Genomic DNA, 18188 nt, shown 5'->3' with positions numbered 1-18188 from the left:
GAAAATAGTCAAAATGTGTACATGACTCACAGCAAAATCTCTCAGGCATGAACAGACATGTTACATTTTCCTAATTAAGCCATTTTAAATAATTAATGTAGATGAGGTTGAGAGGAAAATGGAGGACAGATGTCACACTTTCAATTGAGTTTTACCACTTTATTTTTACATTTCATTAGATTAAATTTGGACCCAGTTCTCATGAACAGTAATAAGATTTTTGCTATTGTTTTGCTATAGTTGAGAGTGATGTTGATGACTGATTTTGCATATTATGCTAAACATATGAATCCCAAGTTTGGATACCACTCTCAAATAAGCAGAATTTTGCATATGATTTATTGTAGAAAATAATATTCTCAAAAATGTAATGGTATAAAATCAACATGAAATGTAGATTACATTCTTATATTACATTGCCATAACCTTTAAAAATCACTGTCTGGAAACAGTGTTTCTGTGTTTGATACAGTAAAGGAAAGTGAGTTGGTTAGTAGAGAAAATACACACTTTTCTGACTGTACAACAGCAATTCCAAGTACAAGCAAATTATTCTGTTCAGTTCAAAACACAGTTAAAATGTATCTTGATAATTACAACCACACTAAATTAGGGTTCTACCAAATACTGTAGTATTAAAGACAACCAAACTACAGGCTTGTCCATTTCCAAAAGAGCAATATTTTGCAATTCAGAAATTGAGAAGAGGGCGTGTGAAGCATTAGCAAGCAACATCTGACAGATAACAGCCTTGAGATAATGCCTTCTTTGCACCAGGCACAAACTGACCATGTATCAAGATCTGAACAACCAAAACAAAACTGTGTGTTACTTGATTACGGTGTTATACAGCACAGAAATGTTTTAATTAAACTCCTTTTGCATCTAAAATACAGCATCTTTTGCCATAACACTGGGGCTTTGGTATAGAGTTTTGGAGTACAGGGAAGTGTTAAATGTGTAGATCAGCCACTGGCAGACAGGTTACAGACACTTAAGCAGTCCTGTTAATGCTGCTGTGGTCCTCCATGACTTTCAACAGAAAAAATAATTCTGTCCTGATGTCAAATAATGGCCATGATGACTACTCAATACGAGAGCATCTGTTTAACTGTACCGGAGCTGTCTGCATCACTGAAGCATTCCCAACAGCTCAGGGACACTCACCTTTAGGCTTCTTTTTTCGTCGGATGGATGCACGAACGATATCTGAGCCATACTTCCTATTCCTATGGCGTTTGGATCTGGCCTCGCTGAACCACTCTCCAGTGAGGGACTTGAGCTCCTTGGGGTTGGACACCGTGTGTCGCAGCTTGCTACAGAAAAGATAGGGAGATATCACAAAAAAAGATATCACAGCCAATACTTAATGCAGAGTGCCAGTCCCATGATTTCTTTATTTGCAGAAGTGGTCAATGATGTGGATTGTTACAGGGACATCCGCTCCCCTGAGCTAAACAGTTAATTACAAGATTTCTGCGACTTTCAAGACTTTAGCCTCTGTATTATTCAAGTATAGACCTACAAACTTTATAGGCCTATGACTATCAAGAACCATAGATGGTAGCTTTCTTACAGCAGGGTTACTGCTTTCTAGGCTAATCTTGTCAGATATCAGAAGGTAAGCCAGCCTGGGCCTGGGCAATACTAAAATGGGAGACCTCCAATGAAAACCATTTTTTTTGCTTTAAGTAGTGTAGGTGGACTAGTAGACAGCACTCTTGCCATGGATGCAGATTTATAAAACCAATGCCCCAAAGGTTTACGGTGGCACATTAGCTTGGACCTTTTTTTTATTACATCATAATGATTCCATCAAAAACCCAAAAAAGAAAATTATCAGATAATTCATGATCTTCCTTTTACTGCTGAGTGCACTCAGTTAAGAAACAAAAGGTGGTCTGAAAATTATAAGGGAATGGTAATGGCAAACCAAACTAACTGACATTGTTGACCCAGGAACCCAAATCTCACCCCCACCGCCTCACCTGATTCGTCCCTCTTCCAGGCAATGCAACTCTGAATCTCGCAGCAACACATTGAGGATGGAGGCCTGTTCTTCCTCTGTGAGGTAGCTGAGGTCCAGCAGGCTGTCAGAGCTGGGCACTGACTCCATCGCCGGTGGGGGGCAGGCCTTAGATACAGAGGAAGAGGTGAGGAGGGGGGCAGGCTGTGCCAACCCACTCAGAGCTTAAAGGATGTCCCAGATGACATCCCTGAGCTGAAGGGGAAATGAGCTGAGTGAAGAAGAGGGTCAGATTAGACCCAAAATTTCAGCTTTATTAGTCGCTTTGCACTGCAGTGCCATGGAAACCCAGGTGGCACTGTGAACTGGGCACTGGATAGGTCCACTTTCACAGATGAAGGCAGGATTCTCAGCACATCCTTTCTCCTGGGCTTGCCTTCTGACCCTCAGGGGACTCCTCTTTTCTAGGGAAAAATGTAGAAAGGTACATTAGATTCACTTTGAAAGAGAGATTTATAGTTTAGGCAAAGATAAATTAAAGAAAAAGCTCTCCTTCTGACATCTGATCTTGTCAAAGTAGACAATGTGAGAATTCAATCTTTGTGTTCAGCTTATCTTGATCATTTTTTGCTTCCAACAGCTTTCGATGGCTTGAAGGAGTGGATAAGATCTGTACAGCAAGAAAGTGACTCACATCCTCAAATGTGTTAACTTTCCACCCACTGTTTTGTTTTACAACAAGAAAAAATGAACAGTTCATAGTAATACTTGAATCCAAATATTCAGCTGTTTTGCAATTAGTAGGTTCTAAAGTTGCAAGGTCTTCTAAATCTTATGATCGCTGAAAATGTTTCAATATTTTAACAAATGTCCTTGCCATTGTCCTTTTACACTGTTACCAAACCTAGTCCCACACCGTATGGCTTTAACCAAACAATAGCACAGTTCGGTTTTATTATTTACAGGTTTTTGAAGGTTGCTCTCTGATAAAAACCTGAACAACAGGACTGGGGTGCCAGGCTCACTCAGACACAAGGATTCTATTTTCAACTTCTCAACGAACCGATTTGATTTGAATTAGCTGCTGGCTACATTCTTCATTTTGAGTATATAATGCACTTGACACAAAGCGTTTTGTTCTTCTCATTTAGGCAGCTCTGCTGATTAAGTGAGTAAAGTTGAAGAAAAATAAATTGAACTGAACTGAACAAAGCAGAGCTGGAATTTACTGGAGGCATAACAATACTGTATGCCCACAGGTCCCGGTCAACTGTCAGAGCTTGCTGAGGTTACTTTGTCTAATCTGACCCCCTGCACCCCTGGTTGTGTGTTTCCACCTGAGAAATTCCAGTCACAGTCAGCTGAAGACAAACTCCTTATTCTAGCTTGCTGCATATATAGCACTATATTTATAACACTCTGTCTGCACTCTGAAAGGAACACCTGGTCAGGTGGAACTGTTTTGTTTGTGAAACGTTTTGCATGTTACTTGTACCTACTTGCAGTTTTTTTACATCTTATTTCTCTTATTTCTTATTTCTTACGACATTTCCTGTCATTAGACAGTCTTTCTGTTTAGATGATATATTCAGCAAACTTACAATACTGGCAACAATAACAGCTGCAATAAGACTGAATGGGTATGTAACAAGTTATGGTTATTTACTGTAACAAGTCTAGCCTTAACTAACATACTCCTGCAGATGTGTGCAATCACAATGTGCTCTTTGACAGTTTTGTTCTGGGACAAGAAAGTGCAAAACTGAATCGAATCCACTGCTCAGCTATTAAGTTGTTTCTGTCCGTTTCATGCCATCATGTGGAATGATGGAACATATTTCTGATATTTATTATGCTAAATGGAAACGGATATGACTCATTTCAGGTTTAACAGAGAGACAAGGTAATACGAGGTAATGTGCCATAATGAGAGACATTACTATTAATTGAACAATAAATGATAGAATAAAGCAAAATTAATAATGTATTGCATTTATTATTTAATAATGATATAATCCTCAATACAATCCAATAATCAAGGAATGATTTGGTAATTGTTGTAGCATTGTACAGTATGTTAAGTTACAAATGAGAGAAAATTTAGAACTGTAATTTAGAAGACTTTTTGGCTCTATCATTTATACACAGAAAGTTTTTGCATGCATATGACTTTTAAGTTCATCAATCTATTCAGTCTTGACTAAAGTTCTGTATACATAGTTCTACATAAATTTCAGTCATACTGTATATTACATTTTTTATTTTTTTATAAAAAATATAAATAAAGTTATAAACACTTTATCCACTTGGTATCCAAATTGTTCAGGGACCTTTAGATATGCTGTGACCCCAGATGGCAGGTTTTCTCACAAAGGAGTTTTAAAATAAGATCTTGTCTTGTTATTGGGTACATATGTAAAAGTGGCACAGTTTTCTAGGACTGTAAGTTCCCCATATGAACTAGAAGCCTACATTAATCAGTTTCTTTAGTGGCATGTACTGGACATAAGATTTTCTTTGCTCTTTCAAACACATGCTCAAAAAGTGTCTAAATGATCTAATTAAACTATAATTCAGGAGCTACTTCACTGGGGTCCAAATGAATCTAACTGCTCTAAGTCTGATAGACAGTCTACTTCGCAGACTAGGGAGGAGGGAGATTGGGACCTGTAGAGAGCAAAACCACCAGATTCATGTGTGAGACACTGATACACTTGTCCACAATTGGCACAGCCGTGATAAATGTTTTTGAGAAATGAATTATGTCACAAAAGCAGGCATGCAGGTTCAGTATCTATGTGAACAGACTAGTTTTCTGTTTTCTGCAGTAATAGATAGCCAATCTAATTGTTTGGAAAACCAGACAAGTCTCTTGCTTTTTTTTAAAAAGGCTTCTAAACAACAAGCTTCCACTGACACATGCAGAGCAAGATGTGAAGCTGTCCGACTTTATCTCAATCACAGCAAAAGCCTCATCCTCTCCAAGATTGAAGACAAGGGATAAACCCAAGTCAATAGAAAATAAAAAAACAAAGAATAATACAATCCAAAAAAGAGCACACTACATTATCCACAGTGTACTTTTTGCCATTACCTGTACTATGAAGCTTGAAAAGCAATATCCCAGAACTTGTAATACACTCATTCACACCATTTGCTTTTTCGTGATTTGATTAGTACATTTTTTTTCTTTTGCCAGTTTACAGTACTACAACATGAGAAAACTAAAAGAGGTGCCTTACCAGGACAAGTAATGAGTTCCCTAGTTCGTTAACAAAGATATGCATCTAAAGTCAAAGGAACTGGTTTTTCAACTCTTCTTTGCTGTGCAAGCAAGAACCTGACATATACCAACTGGTGCTGTTAGTTTCCTTTGCACCCTTCTTCCACAGTGCAGGGTGGAGGACTATGGGAAAAGGATTATGGGAAGCTGTGATTTGATTGTAGAGGGAGCTCTGTCAAGTCCAGACAGGAGCTAGGCGTGTCAGTTTTTCTCAACTCTTGCCAAACATTCAGCATGGAACATCCCCTCCGAACTCTGGGAGGCGGAAAAAAACAAGTCAAGTCAGGTGTTTCTCACCTGCTTGTGCTAGTCCTTCTTAACCATTCTTAACCATTCCCTGATTCACACCGCCACTGAGAAAAGACATCTGAAACTCATAACAAGAGGCTGAAACAGAATTGCAGAATACTTTCTAAAAACATGCAGGATGTGCACAGCAGAACAATGAAAATCTCAAGAAAAAGTGGATGAAATAAGATGAAAAATTTGAATGCACTTGGTGTGTCATGCTTAAGCCCAAGGAAAAACTTTGACAATGGTAACATTATCTAACACTAACTTCAGAGCACCGAGTTTAATTCATATCAGGTTTTACAAACTGCTAACTCTTGTGGAAGACAAACACAAAGTTAATGGAAATTGATATTGGCAAAACTGACAATATATTAGAGCTTATTACTTTTTACAAGAATCTGTATAAATGGACTTGGCTCCACTTTTAGATTTTGTGAAATAACACTATTATTAATCACCCTGCTTTTCAGTAGTTACTTTTCTAGTCATTGGTACAGTACTACGTTTTACAAAAGGAAAAATCCAAGCGTGCCTGGAGACAGTGTGGTCAGTGGCTATGGATGGACGATGGACTGGGAAGTAAGGCGGTGTGTACTGGTGGCAAGAGGAAATTCGGCTTCGGCAGCCAAACTCGAGAAACTGGGAGAGATATACTGTAGGAAGGTAGGGCATTCATGGGTTGCTACTGCTAAAAATCGAAAACTGCTTCACCATCACAAAAGGTATTGAACTGCAGGCAGGATGATAATTGAAAACACAAGAGTAAGGCAACTTAAATATCCAGGCCATGATGGAAACTGATCTGAAGGCTTGGTTGAGGTTTTCAGTTTAAAAGGAAATTCAAAGAAATAATCAATATTTAAGAACCTACTTGACACCATATACTCCTACTGCAGAAACCTACAAAATACAAAAATTTGAAAATTCAAAAACACATGCAAAAGGAAATAATGTCCAGTTACATGTACAGTGCCTTGCGAAAGTATTCGGCCCCCTTGAACTTTTCAACCTTTTGCCACATTTCAGGCTTCAAACATAAAGATATAAATTTTTTATTTTATGTGAAGAATCACCAACAAGTGGGACACAATTGTGAAGTGGAACGAAATCTATTGGATTTTTGAAACTTTTTTAACTAATAAAAAAATGAAAAGTGGGGCGTGCAAAATTACAAAACCCAGTTTTATTTGTGAAGTTAGAAGAGCTGTACTGTAAGTGTTTACACATTGATATGGTAACTACTAACTATATACAATCCAGATATTTGTTTTCATGTTTTCTTGTTCTCCTAGCAAGGCACACATGATTTAGGGGCATCATTAATCAAACCAGTGCGTCTGAAGAACTAATATATTGTTTTCTTTGTGAAATAAAAACATTGCGTACAACACAAATTGTAGTTGCAACTATATTACGTAATTAACTTACTAAACCTGGGTGCAGCCAGTACCACCCATGTGTACGTGAGCCCAGTCGGCATCACAATATTAACTCTGAACATCTAATAATCAAGTGTTTCAAATGTCTAAGAGTTATTAAAACTTTTAATGTGTGAAGGTTGTAGTTCCCCAAGACTCTACTTCCGCCATGAGCAGCTGATCTATTTACTTGTGTCCATGTCCACTTGTGATAAGCTTTGATTTTCCACATTTACAAAAGGAAGACCAGAAGTAAGAGAAAATACCATGAATATTACATTCTGTGCCACTGACCAAATAAAAGGTAGCTCTATCTGTATAAAATTACAAGATCAGAGCAGTAAAATGACCCAAGCTGTCAGATTACTTTTGAAGGCAACTAAGACAGGACCACATACAATGACACTCTGCATTTCGGGCTGTTTTGACAACTTTTGAGTGCACATTGTTTGTCAATTAACGATATGTGGATGTCCAAGAATAAACACATTTCTGAATAATGTACACATATTAATGCGTGTCAAAGACACACATTAGTCAAAGCGTCAAAAATAATACTATTTTTTATTAAATCGCTAGATTAAGATTAAGACTATATTGGTGCCAGCATAAAGTCTTTATGCCTATTTATGTTTGTCATTATCTATGGCCCTGTACTGGATAAAGCAGTAAGAAAATGGATGGATGTTTGTCATGTGAACCTACAATATATGTCATGCAGAGGATTTCATTAAGCCACACCAAAATGAAATCTTAATTTGGAAGTTGTAAATATTAGTACAGAAAATGGCAGTTTGAACTTGAACACTGAAGAAGAGGTGAGGCTCTTTTGCGTGTTTAAACATGCCAGGGATTAATACTTTTTGTTATGTTCAACAGGCTGCACCCTAATCGCCTTGCCCTTTTGCACAGCACATCTTCACTGCGTGGACAATCCAGAGATTATATATATATATTATTAGAGTTGTATTCTTCACAGAACAATGTAATCTAATCAATTTTATTATATGAATTAAATACAAGCTAAGCTCCTTACTGTATATACCAATGTTTTCAGGGTTTTACCATCTCATTCTTTATTCAATATCAATGAATAGATGGTCTTGATCATTTTCTGTTGGGAAACAAGTTAAATTTTTTCCACAATTGTATTTATTTTTGCTTTAAGGGTGTATAACCCTGAAGGTCTGTGACTTTCCAGGACCTTGATCTTTCTCTGTTTATAATCCAGTGGCCAAACAAGGCTAAGAGGCCAACACAGACCTCAGATCCTCAAATGGAGATGAACACACTTATTATAGATATTTTATTTGTCAAGGGACACAGAAATGCACAATTCGTTCACTCTGATGCTGTACAACCTCAATATAAACTAACAAATTAACAAATGAACTAATGCCTTATATACTACATTTTATGCAATCGTGTTCCATAGTATTTATCAAGCAAAACAGCATAATCTCTAATACCAAAGCCTTTAGGTTTGTACAGTAGGATAAAAATCATTCCTGGTATGACCGGTAATTTGCCTTTATAGATATTTAATGTCTGCCAGATGGGACCATCTGGAATAAGTGACAAGGAGGGAGAGAATGATCAGTAGCAATTGATAGGGTCTTCCTTAAGCTTTTATTAAACAATTAATCAATTACAGTATGGTGAGAAATGGTATATTACCAGGCTGTCATCTTAGACACTGTTTTAACTTTCACGAGGCAATGCCTATCACTTTTTGACTTCCAAACCGCACTGTGAAATTAAATGTAAGCTCACTTGCTATAGTACAGTGGTCAGTATAGAACTGGGTTATGAGACCCTGACTCACACAAATAGTTAAGGAAATTAAGGAAATCTTTGCTAGTGTGCCACCTTCACAATACTGACCATCTTGGGATGCCCAAGGAAAGATCCATAAGCCACAGCTGGTTCAAGACTGAAGGTTCATCCTTCTTGGTTCAATGGTGTGATCATGTCTCAATGGCATGGGGTCACTGCGCTCCTCATGAAAGAAGCAGAGTATCACCCCATGTCGATCAAGGGAAAAATGTTCGGATAAAAAAGGTTAAAAATGATTTTGTCAAAATTAAAGCCAAACTGCAAAAAAAGCATGTGGCAAATGTTTTTTCAAAAGTCCGACACAAAAACGACAATAATAGAAAACTTGCTCAGGAAGTTCCAAGAAACAAAGTATATTTTGTAGCCACTCAGCTTGCCCCTCTACACTTCATCTTTTTTCCTGGACAAAACAGTGTAGCAGAGGTGCAACATAGACATTTCACTGCATCTTCAAAATTCAAAGTGTTTCCAACAAGCTGCACACGGGAAGCTATATGAGCAATTCCAAAAAACGTGCATATGGCAGTATAAACAAGCACCAACTTCAATTTATGCAGCATGTAGTTTTTACTTTACAACTATCGTCAAACACATTTGGATATAAGCTTACTGTAAGGGCAAAGGATTTTAGCAAAACCCGTTATAATTAGACCCTTATAAGATATCAATTTGTTCAGTTCTTATCAACCCTATAGTGTTTTATTCTTATGTATTTCTCACCAGTAAACAGCACTTCAGAATTATCATCTTTTAACGTTGCCAGAACATTTTTCACATGATATATTTATAGAGCAGTAACTCCCTAGCAATAAATCATTTGTGTATACAGTATCAAGATCTCAGCTAGTCACCCTGATATTTTGCCAAATAAAATCTTACGCAGTCATGCCGGATGTTTTCTGAAAATCATGCTGCAGATTGAAACCATTTTATAATTTCACGTAAAAGTAGATTTTATGTCAAAACCCTTGCTGTAAACCACATTAAAAGCTGCTATCCTGTGTTATCCTTACAAATGTCATTTGTGAGGCACATACTGTACAGTACAAGAACAAAATGCTGATTTCCAGTTTAAAGTGATTTACTGTAGGTATATAGTAAATATTAGCAGAAACTTAAAGAAACACACTCATTATAATGTAACTAAACATTACCAATAACGAAGCAGCATTGTATAATGTATAAACTTCTGGGCACATAACTGACAGGTTGTGGGTTCAAGTCCCCATTGCAGACACTGCTGTTATACCTTGAGAATTATACTTCACTCCAGTTGCTCCAGTCCACCCAGCTGTATAATCAGCTTTTCTTTGGGGTAATTCCCATGATGAACCATGTCCTGTTTCAGGGGTAGTCACATGCTCTCTAGTCTGCTTAATAACACAGAAACCAGGATAAGATCTGGCCCCATGAGCCACTGTGGCTCTGGTATGCACTTTATCTTTCAACCTTCCTCCAGTAATAGGGTAAAATACGTTTAGTCGAGTGTCTTATTGTGCTCGTATTATAAGAATTTCTAATGTGTTGTTTCAACTTGCAATTAAATCTTAAATCAACTACAAAAAACATACAGTTCAGAGCTTTTTTGCATTTGTCAGGACACTGTGACAAACTGAAAGACCCAGTCAAATACGAATATATTGGTCAATAATGACCACACAAAATTTAGGCTCTGACAGAGCGTTAGATTCGATCTAACTGTTACAATTCCAAATCCAGATGATTATTTGTCTGGCAGGAACATTGACATTAAAACACTGTCCTTTCATATTCCTTCGCTTCCGCCTTGACGCAGGAGTGTAAACACAGTGTGAAAACCACAGCTTGTCACAGCCTGAGCACAACAAGGCAAGTGTTTGCATAAGGGCCTTGCAGAGCTGGTTAAGATGATCCACCCCACTCACTAGGAAGAGAGGTCCTGTTTGCTGGTCTCAGATCAACTGAGTGAGTTTGCAGGCACAAAGTCTACTAGATTCTTTATGTAGGTTCAAACTGTCGGTTTCTCTTTTTAGTGAACTATCTGGGAAACAGGCAAGTGGTGAGGAAGAGTGACATGAAACAGAACAGAGAAAACTACAAAATATGAACTGCAAAACAAAATACAGCTTGTTATGTGATTAACTACAGCAGCATTGCAGTGGCAAGATTTGAGCCTGCCTTTCAATTATGCACTGTACCATTTTTAAAAAAGAAAATGAAACAGTATGTCTGTACACTCCAAAACAGTCTTACCATCACCTGCACTGATTGACTATTCCTTTCTGTAAGAAGATTAGTCACCGACCAATTCATCAGCTCTCAGAACTTTTTAAGAACACTCAACAGCAATATTCAAGTCCCGTGTGTATGTGTGAGTACTGATACGCAGGCAAACGGGGCTAAGTCTGATGGGAAAACAGAAATGGAACAAATTTCTCAGATTTTCTGGAATGACACAACAGGAGCACATAATGACCTGAGTCCAGAGGCTCTTTGGGGAGGAACCAAAACAGCCTCTACGTATCACTGGGGAAAATGTGCCCAATTAGTAAAGGAAAAATAAAAGAACAGATGAAAGGCACTGCACTAATAATACACCCCTCTCTCCGCCCCCATCTCCCCTGCTGCAGGAAACCTTTATGACCTTTTCTCATCAGACCTGTCTATGAAGTGCTATTCATCTACAGAGCTGAAACACAGCCTCTCACTCACACCTTCTTCACACACAGGATATAATGCCTTGCGGAGGCTAAACCACCAGCCTTGCCCTCTCTTCTGTGGTGCAGTCTTGCAGTCACTGTCACAAAGTAACATCTCTGTGCCGGTGGAAATGATTGCTGTGGCTGCAAAGAGCAGTAATTGCAACTGTATCTGCTTGAATCATTTAGGTTGACATGGCAATTCATGAGGGTTTCACAAACTGCGGAGGCTAATATAGTCCCTAATGTTTTGTTTACTCTCTTTTATTTGCAGCTACTTATAGTCCACATTTCATTTTAGACAAATGACAGAACAATATTCTAAACAGCATAGTTTCTTACAATTTGTCATCTGTGCGCGCACTATAGCAGATACAAACCCAAGTAACATACTCAGGGAAAGTGTATCAACATATCAAAAGAACATGATACCAGTAACAGCTACAGGAAGTACATTTGGAATTCATGGGGGGAACACAATTTTAGTCTTTTATAAATACTGCCATGCAAACATCTTAGGCATCTTGTACACAATTAGGACTTACATTTTGTACTGTATATGATACCAGCTATTTACTCCGTTCCCCCACTAGTGTTTTCTTTGATCTCAACAACTTTTGTTATTCATTCAGAAATCAAACTTGTCAATTAGCATTTCTAACTCAAATTGATCCGAATTTTCAAAAACAACATCAAGGTACGTAAAGAGGGGAGTCTGATATAGTATGTTTTAGTAGCTAATATAAAATAATTGAGAACTGAATTGATGGTGATGTACATAACGCTAAAAGCTGACTTTTCAGAACTGTGAGCTGAAAACAAAATGGCTAATATTTGAATAGACGTACTGTATTCCCACAGAATTGTTTCTCCACAAAAAAAGGAAACACTGAAAGAAGGCCTAAGATTCTGACGCAGCAGTGCACTAACTATAAGTAATAATGTAAGTAATGAATATGCAAAAGAACATTTGTCATGCTAATTTACAGCATACCTTTTCAAATTTAATTTTTCTGAGTGAACTGGTAATTCCACTTTAGGTAGCTTCAGGAAAGACTGGTCAAACGTTAAAGTAATAGCAGAGAACACTGCAGAAAACAATACTCAGCAGCAAATCGATAAGAAAACAAGTGACAGGAAAGCAGAGGTAATGAAAGAGGCTTCTGTCATCTAAGGACATGAAATACAGATCAGCAAGGTACTACTGAAGGCCTTGATAGGCCTTGCTGATATCTGCTTGTTAAGTCCCTCCAGAGTGGAAAACAAGGAACTTGGTAAAGCCTGAAAGCATTGCTTAAAAGCCTTTGTGTGTTTCTAGGTAACAGCCTGCTGCTTCAAAGATCATTAATTTCTATGTGCATATCAAGACCTTTTCAAAACGATGCCAACTATATTTCAAACAAACAACGTTTTTGGAAAATTGCAGGAATATTGCAGGCCATCCATATTCGAGTGGATTAAAACCAATAGGTGTTAAAGTATTCCTTCCCCATGTGCTTATCTTGGAGCACAAACATTGATAATATACACTTAATACATGCTTCAGTATATCACATTTATATAAGACAGTCCTTCACTACACACCTGCAGGCTCTGTCATGAAAGACCAAAGAGCAGAAACAACTGGCTTTTGAGCTACGGTACTCTTGATAAAGGCGTTATGGGTGAAATATCAAGGCTCTTCTTTGGTACATATCTTTTTCAAAAGAGTTAAGTTTCAGAATAAAGTTTTTTAATTACAGTTATCATGAAGCAAAACTTGGGAAAAACATTTCTGGGCAATTTCGGTTACAAAATATTTATGTTGTACATCCTGTTTAAAGCAGCAGGAGATTTCATATCAACCTAAAAGTGAAAAAAAACCTTTCTGCTTTCATACATACAGTTTTACATGAACATGCATGGACCCCTTTACCATAAAATCACACAAGGTCACACATTGATGGCCACATACACAAACCATTTCAATACAAAAACCATTTTTCAAATGAGCCCCAAGTGTTGAGTGTTTTTGTGAGGCCTTACTCTTTGACAGTTGTTTTTTTAAACCTGGCCATTATTGTTGCCACTCTGCTACAGCAGGTGTTTTTCTCCCTAAAATGTTCGAGGCTTTTAGCTACTAATGTCAAAGGTCTCATTAACTTACTTTACAAAGTATTATCTGATATTAGGCATTGGCCTAACATAATTAAATAGGTTAAATACAGTTTTGTTAAAGTAATACCAAATATTATTCCTGTATGATTCTAAAACAGGACAGTCCACTAACATGATTGTATCTTCAACTGTTTTCCTGCACATTAGTTTAAATGGTCGCAACTTAAACAACACTACTAAACAAACTGCATAGTTTGTGTTTTCTTTTTTATTATGTGGTTCATTGGTTTTCTGACCAGGAGGGTGCTGGAGGGTGATTGTTGTCTGCAAGCATACAGTACGTGCAACACTTGTGTGTCCTCAGCTTTGGGTGTCAGCTTATTACACACAGCTCCTGAAACTTCATTTTACTTCACTCAACATCTGCACAAAAAAGCAATGGAGACAGTCACTGACTAGAAAGTGTAAATACAGTAGGGAAAATATCTGTCCTCTTTGTGTGTTTTCAAAAATCCCGCATCACTCCTTCACCCTCTCACAGCTAATCTAGGCATGCTAAGTTAAAAAAAGGTGTGCATGTCGCTGCTCTTGGAAAAAATACAGCTTCATTGGGCTGCCGTTAGAAGTGTGTGCTTTGATTTGGTATTGCTTATTAGCAAGCAGTTACATAAGGTGATCTGTGCAGTTAGTCACTGTGGAAATATAAAAGCAAACTCATAAAATATCTGACTTTTAGACTGGCCCATCCTAGTACCTGTCCTCCCCATTGTACAGGATAATTTCTTGTTTGATTTTAATACTAGTGGCAAGTAAACAATTGAAAACAAAGAGGCAACACCAGCCACAATGTCATCTCAATACCTCTGAATAAAGGTCACATTTATTTTTGAACTCAAACAACATCAGTCTCAAAGTATTCACCTAAAACAGGAGGACTGGTTAGCAATGTGGTTTAGCAAAAAAACAAAAACAAAAGAGGTTTGATTAATGTGGACAAATTTAAAAACAGTCTGAGGCAAAAGCAAAACAAACAGCTTCAAATGTGAAATACACTCCTGAAGGTTTGAATCTTTATAGCCACAGAGATAAAAGGCTAGACTCCTGTATAGGAGTTTGATCAGCATGGGGTTTTGGCAGCTCTGACATAAATTCAAATGGCTCTTTTTATCCCCATTTCTAAATTGAGGCACAGAACCAGCTCTGTGTCTGAGACATCAGCTACAGGGCTCCTCTGATTTAAAAGTAAAGTATAAATGGATCCATTTCTAGTTAAAGCAATTGCTAAACATTTTCCTAAAACTAACTTAAAACAAAAATGTTTGTATCTTTTTACTCTGACATTCACTTCCTTTTGCATATTTCACTTTAATTGAAGTGCATTGTGTATTTTGTGATTATTATACAATGCACTTTTATAAAACAAAGTATTTGTCTGCAGCACAATAGGAATCCTACCACAGTATTAGAAGTTCTATACAATTCCTTTGTGCATCAGCCAGCAGCCATATCACCCTGCAGCTCTCAACTGGCAACCCACTGAAGCTAAACAGGGTTGAGCCTGGTCAGGACCTGGATGGGAGACCTCCTGGGAAGCTGTGATTGCTTCTGGAAGTGGTGTTAGTGGGACCAGTGGGGGGTGCCCACTCTGCACTCTGCAGTCTGTGTGGGTCCTGTGGCGGGGACACTATACTGTAGTGGGTGCCGTCTTTTGGATGTGATATTAAACTGAGGTCCTGACTCTCAGTCTCCTTAAAGATCCCCGGGCATCTTTGATAAGAGTAGGGTGTTATCCTGGTGTCCATGCAAATTTCTCCCCTTGGCCTTTATTGTGGCCTCCATATTGTGCCCATGTGTGATTGGCTTGCTCTTGCCCTGTGATGGACTGGCGCCCTGTCCAGGGTGTACCCTGCCTTGCGCTCGTTGCTTGCCCGGTAGGCTCCAGCTTCCTGTGACACCGTATGGCATAAAGTGGGTTTGGCAAATGACATGACGTGACAGTTCTGTGCTCTCAGTATCACTTCTGTGTTATCCACATGATCTATAACATCAGGACACTACGAGACTGGATGCTTTTTCCATAGTTGCCCTATCCTGAGAGTAATAAGCTCATTAATAAGACTACCTTATATTTACGTTGTTTCCATTCTCAAATAGGGCATAACTGAAGAGAAATTATATATTTATTTTCTGTTGAATAGAAAAAGAATGCTTTTATTAAATGCTGCACTGTATTAAGTGTTACAGTAACTCATACTGACAGAATAGGAACTATCAATGCACTTCAACTGGATCTGATAAATTTGTAACACTAATTCATGACACCATTACACTCGGCCAATACTTTATTGTTCATAGCTCGGCATGCACAAGGTGATATCCATTTCACAAACCCAAGACTTGAATCTCTTCAACCTACTTGCACTTAATCTGAGTGATGGCGAAAGTTGGATTTTATTAGTATAATTAAAGAACTGCATTTACCTACGTGGTCAAATGCGTAGATTACCTAATTACACATTTAGACAGTTTATCACGTGTCCTCCACCTTCAGTTCCCCATCCACCAGAACATAAGCCTATGTCTTTCCTCCAGTGGATTAAACGTGAAGTAAAAATGTTTTGGAAAGCAGCAATGATGCTGTCAAAGCAGGACCCAGGCAAGTCCTAGAGCTCTTTTAAATCTGACTAATTTAGAAGAGCTGGTAAGTAAAAACATCCCTTCATCTGCAGCTGCGAAGAAGGGGCGGATTGTGCCAAATAACCTTTAAAAGCTGTTCTGCGTGGTTCTTTCCATTGATATTAATAAATGTCTATCTCGAACACAAATAAAGCACACTAAGGGGAAAAGTTCGAAATACTTAAGGGGTTTCAACTGAAGGATAAATTACGGTCATTAGGAAGTGAACCACTCGCCACCACAAAGAAAGAGCCGCCTCTTCTCACATCAAAGCTTTACATGCCTTATCATTACACCTATCTAAACACTTCAGATTTGACCAATTTAACGATTTACAACGTGCGACCAGCAATAGCGGCTCTTATACTGCGCTTTAATTTTTAAAAATGGCGTTTCGATATTTTTTTTGGATTTACGCATATCTCGCTGTGATATTCATATGCACATGTACAAACAGGATGTCTACCTGCGGTTTCATGCACTTCAGAAACCACAGAACTGTGTTAAGGGAAAGGGATTCTTTACCTTCATTATAAGCCAAAATAAACCAGGTCTTCAAAAAGTAAGATCAGCGTCTTTACACTTTGTAAACGTTTAATTTTTTTAACATTGAAATATTTTGTCAGCGCCTTTCCCCCTGTGTTACTTCCTAATCAGGAGTCTCACTAAGAGGTAAAGCTACGAAGCTTCTCTATTTACCGCGACCTCAATACAGTAGAATATCGAAACATTTGCGTCGTTTAATTATATATGTACTGTATAAAAACTAGGAGTATGTCTTACATCCCTTTTGTAAAGTATTAGCTGAAACTTTGGATATATTTAGCTCAGGGCTAGTGTTTACTCAACATCATTATGCAGATAAAAAAGACCTTCCTATTTTTTAAAACAATGAACACTGTTACAGAAACAAACGTTATTGCGCTACCACAGCTGCGACATTTTACATTACTAGTGCGAAACGTTAGTATACTTACAAGTGAGTCACTAGCTGCTTTAACCACACTGAAGTAATCTACAATCAAACCAGAGTATTGCTGTCTGACTTTTCCGAGTGTTGTGGTATGAAAATTGGTTTAGACAGCCATCACTCGTCCTGCACGGTACAGGTGTAAAGTTAATACACGTACTTTTATCAACGTTCGATTAACTCACGAAACAAAGACATACAATCTAGCGGGGCTGACTTAAAATATACAGTGCCACACAAACGCAAAACCAATCAGGTTTATTACGCTGGCGATCTGTAGTGACAAAAAGAGCTAATAACTTTCGCTACTAAATGTATTGTCTGAGACTGGATATCCCCTTATGCATTTCAGCGATAGTTTTCGAAATGTCCTCACCTGTCGTGTTGAAGGATCCCTCCGTTGCGAGCAGGTGTGTAGATGCCAACTCCAGCAGTGGAGTCTAACAGGTGCGTGTTCACAAAAGCGAGGGTGCCCCCCCATCAGAGAACAGGATGCTCCATTCTCTGTAGCCGCCTTCTTGTGAGAGGCTCGATGCAAAACCCGGACCGGAATCTCTATTGAAGTGGGACTAAGAGGGTGCAGTCTTTAGAATTAGCTTCGTTATCTCAATTGTGTTTACCTCTTAATTTCTAAAATAAAAGCAGTTTTTTTTAGACTGTGAAGACCCCAAGGTCTCTTTTTCACGTCAAATAACTGCTCATTTCAGACTAAACGACATCTTAATATTTAATACTTCTTTCCAAAATCAGTTATGGCTTACAGGGGTCGGGTCTTTAAAAGACAATTCATGATTAATGCAATATTACTTCAGCTGCATACAATATGTTGGACACCATAAAGAATTCAGCACCACAAAAGAACTAAGCTAATAAATATGTCTAATTATCACCAGTTCTGCAGTACAAAATTTTGTTCAGGAATACTTTGACCTCCGAAGAGTAGATCTTGAAGGATTTGGAATCATTTTTC

General features: G+C 38.0%; 1 protein-coding gene across 3 annotated transcripts in view; it reads right to left on the bottom strand.

Moving 5' to 3' along the window:
- The window catches only part of LOC148649840 (synaptotagmin-like protein 1), a 31604-nt gene extending 13852 nt beyond the window's left edge, over nucleotides 1–17752 (bottom strand). For 2 of the 3 annotated variants that reach the window (XM_088603027.1, XM_088603029.1), the window contains exons 1-3: nucleotides 17595–17752; nucleotides 1989–2430; nucleotides 1168–1316 (exon numbers count right to left, since the gene is read on the bottom strand). In XM_088603027.1, coding sequence (XP_088459153.1) covers nucleotides 1168–1316; nucleotides 1989–2116 — 277 coding nt within the window. In that variant the 5' untranslated portion in view covers nucleotides 2117–2430; nucleotides 17595–17752. Of the gene's footprint in view, nucleotides 1–1167; nucleotides 1317–1988; nucleotides 2431–5208; nucleotides 5369–17594 lie in introns of those variants that run through there. The other variant, XM_088603028.1, reaches the window with a different exon arrangement.
- Nucleotides 17753–18188: the final 436 nt, after the last annotated feature.

Source organism: Lepisosteus platostomus, chromosome 13 (genome assembly GCF_059453375.1).
Source record: "Lepisosteus platostomus isolate fLepPlt1 chromosome 13, fLepPlt1.hap1, whole genome shotgun sequence".
NCBI classification, from domain to species: domain Eukaryota; kingdom Metazoa; phylum Chordata; class Actinopteri; order Semionotiformes; family Lepisosteidae; genus Lepisosteus; species Lepisosteus platostomus.
This window is presented reverse-complemented; position numbering and strand designations above follow the sequence as displayed.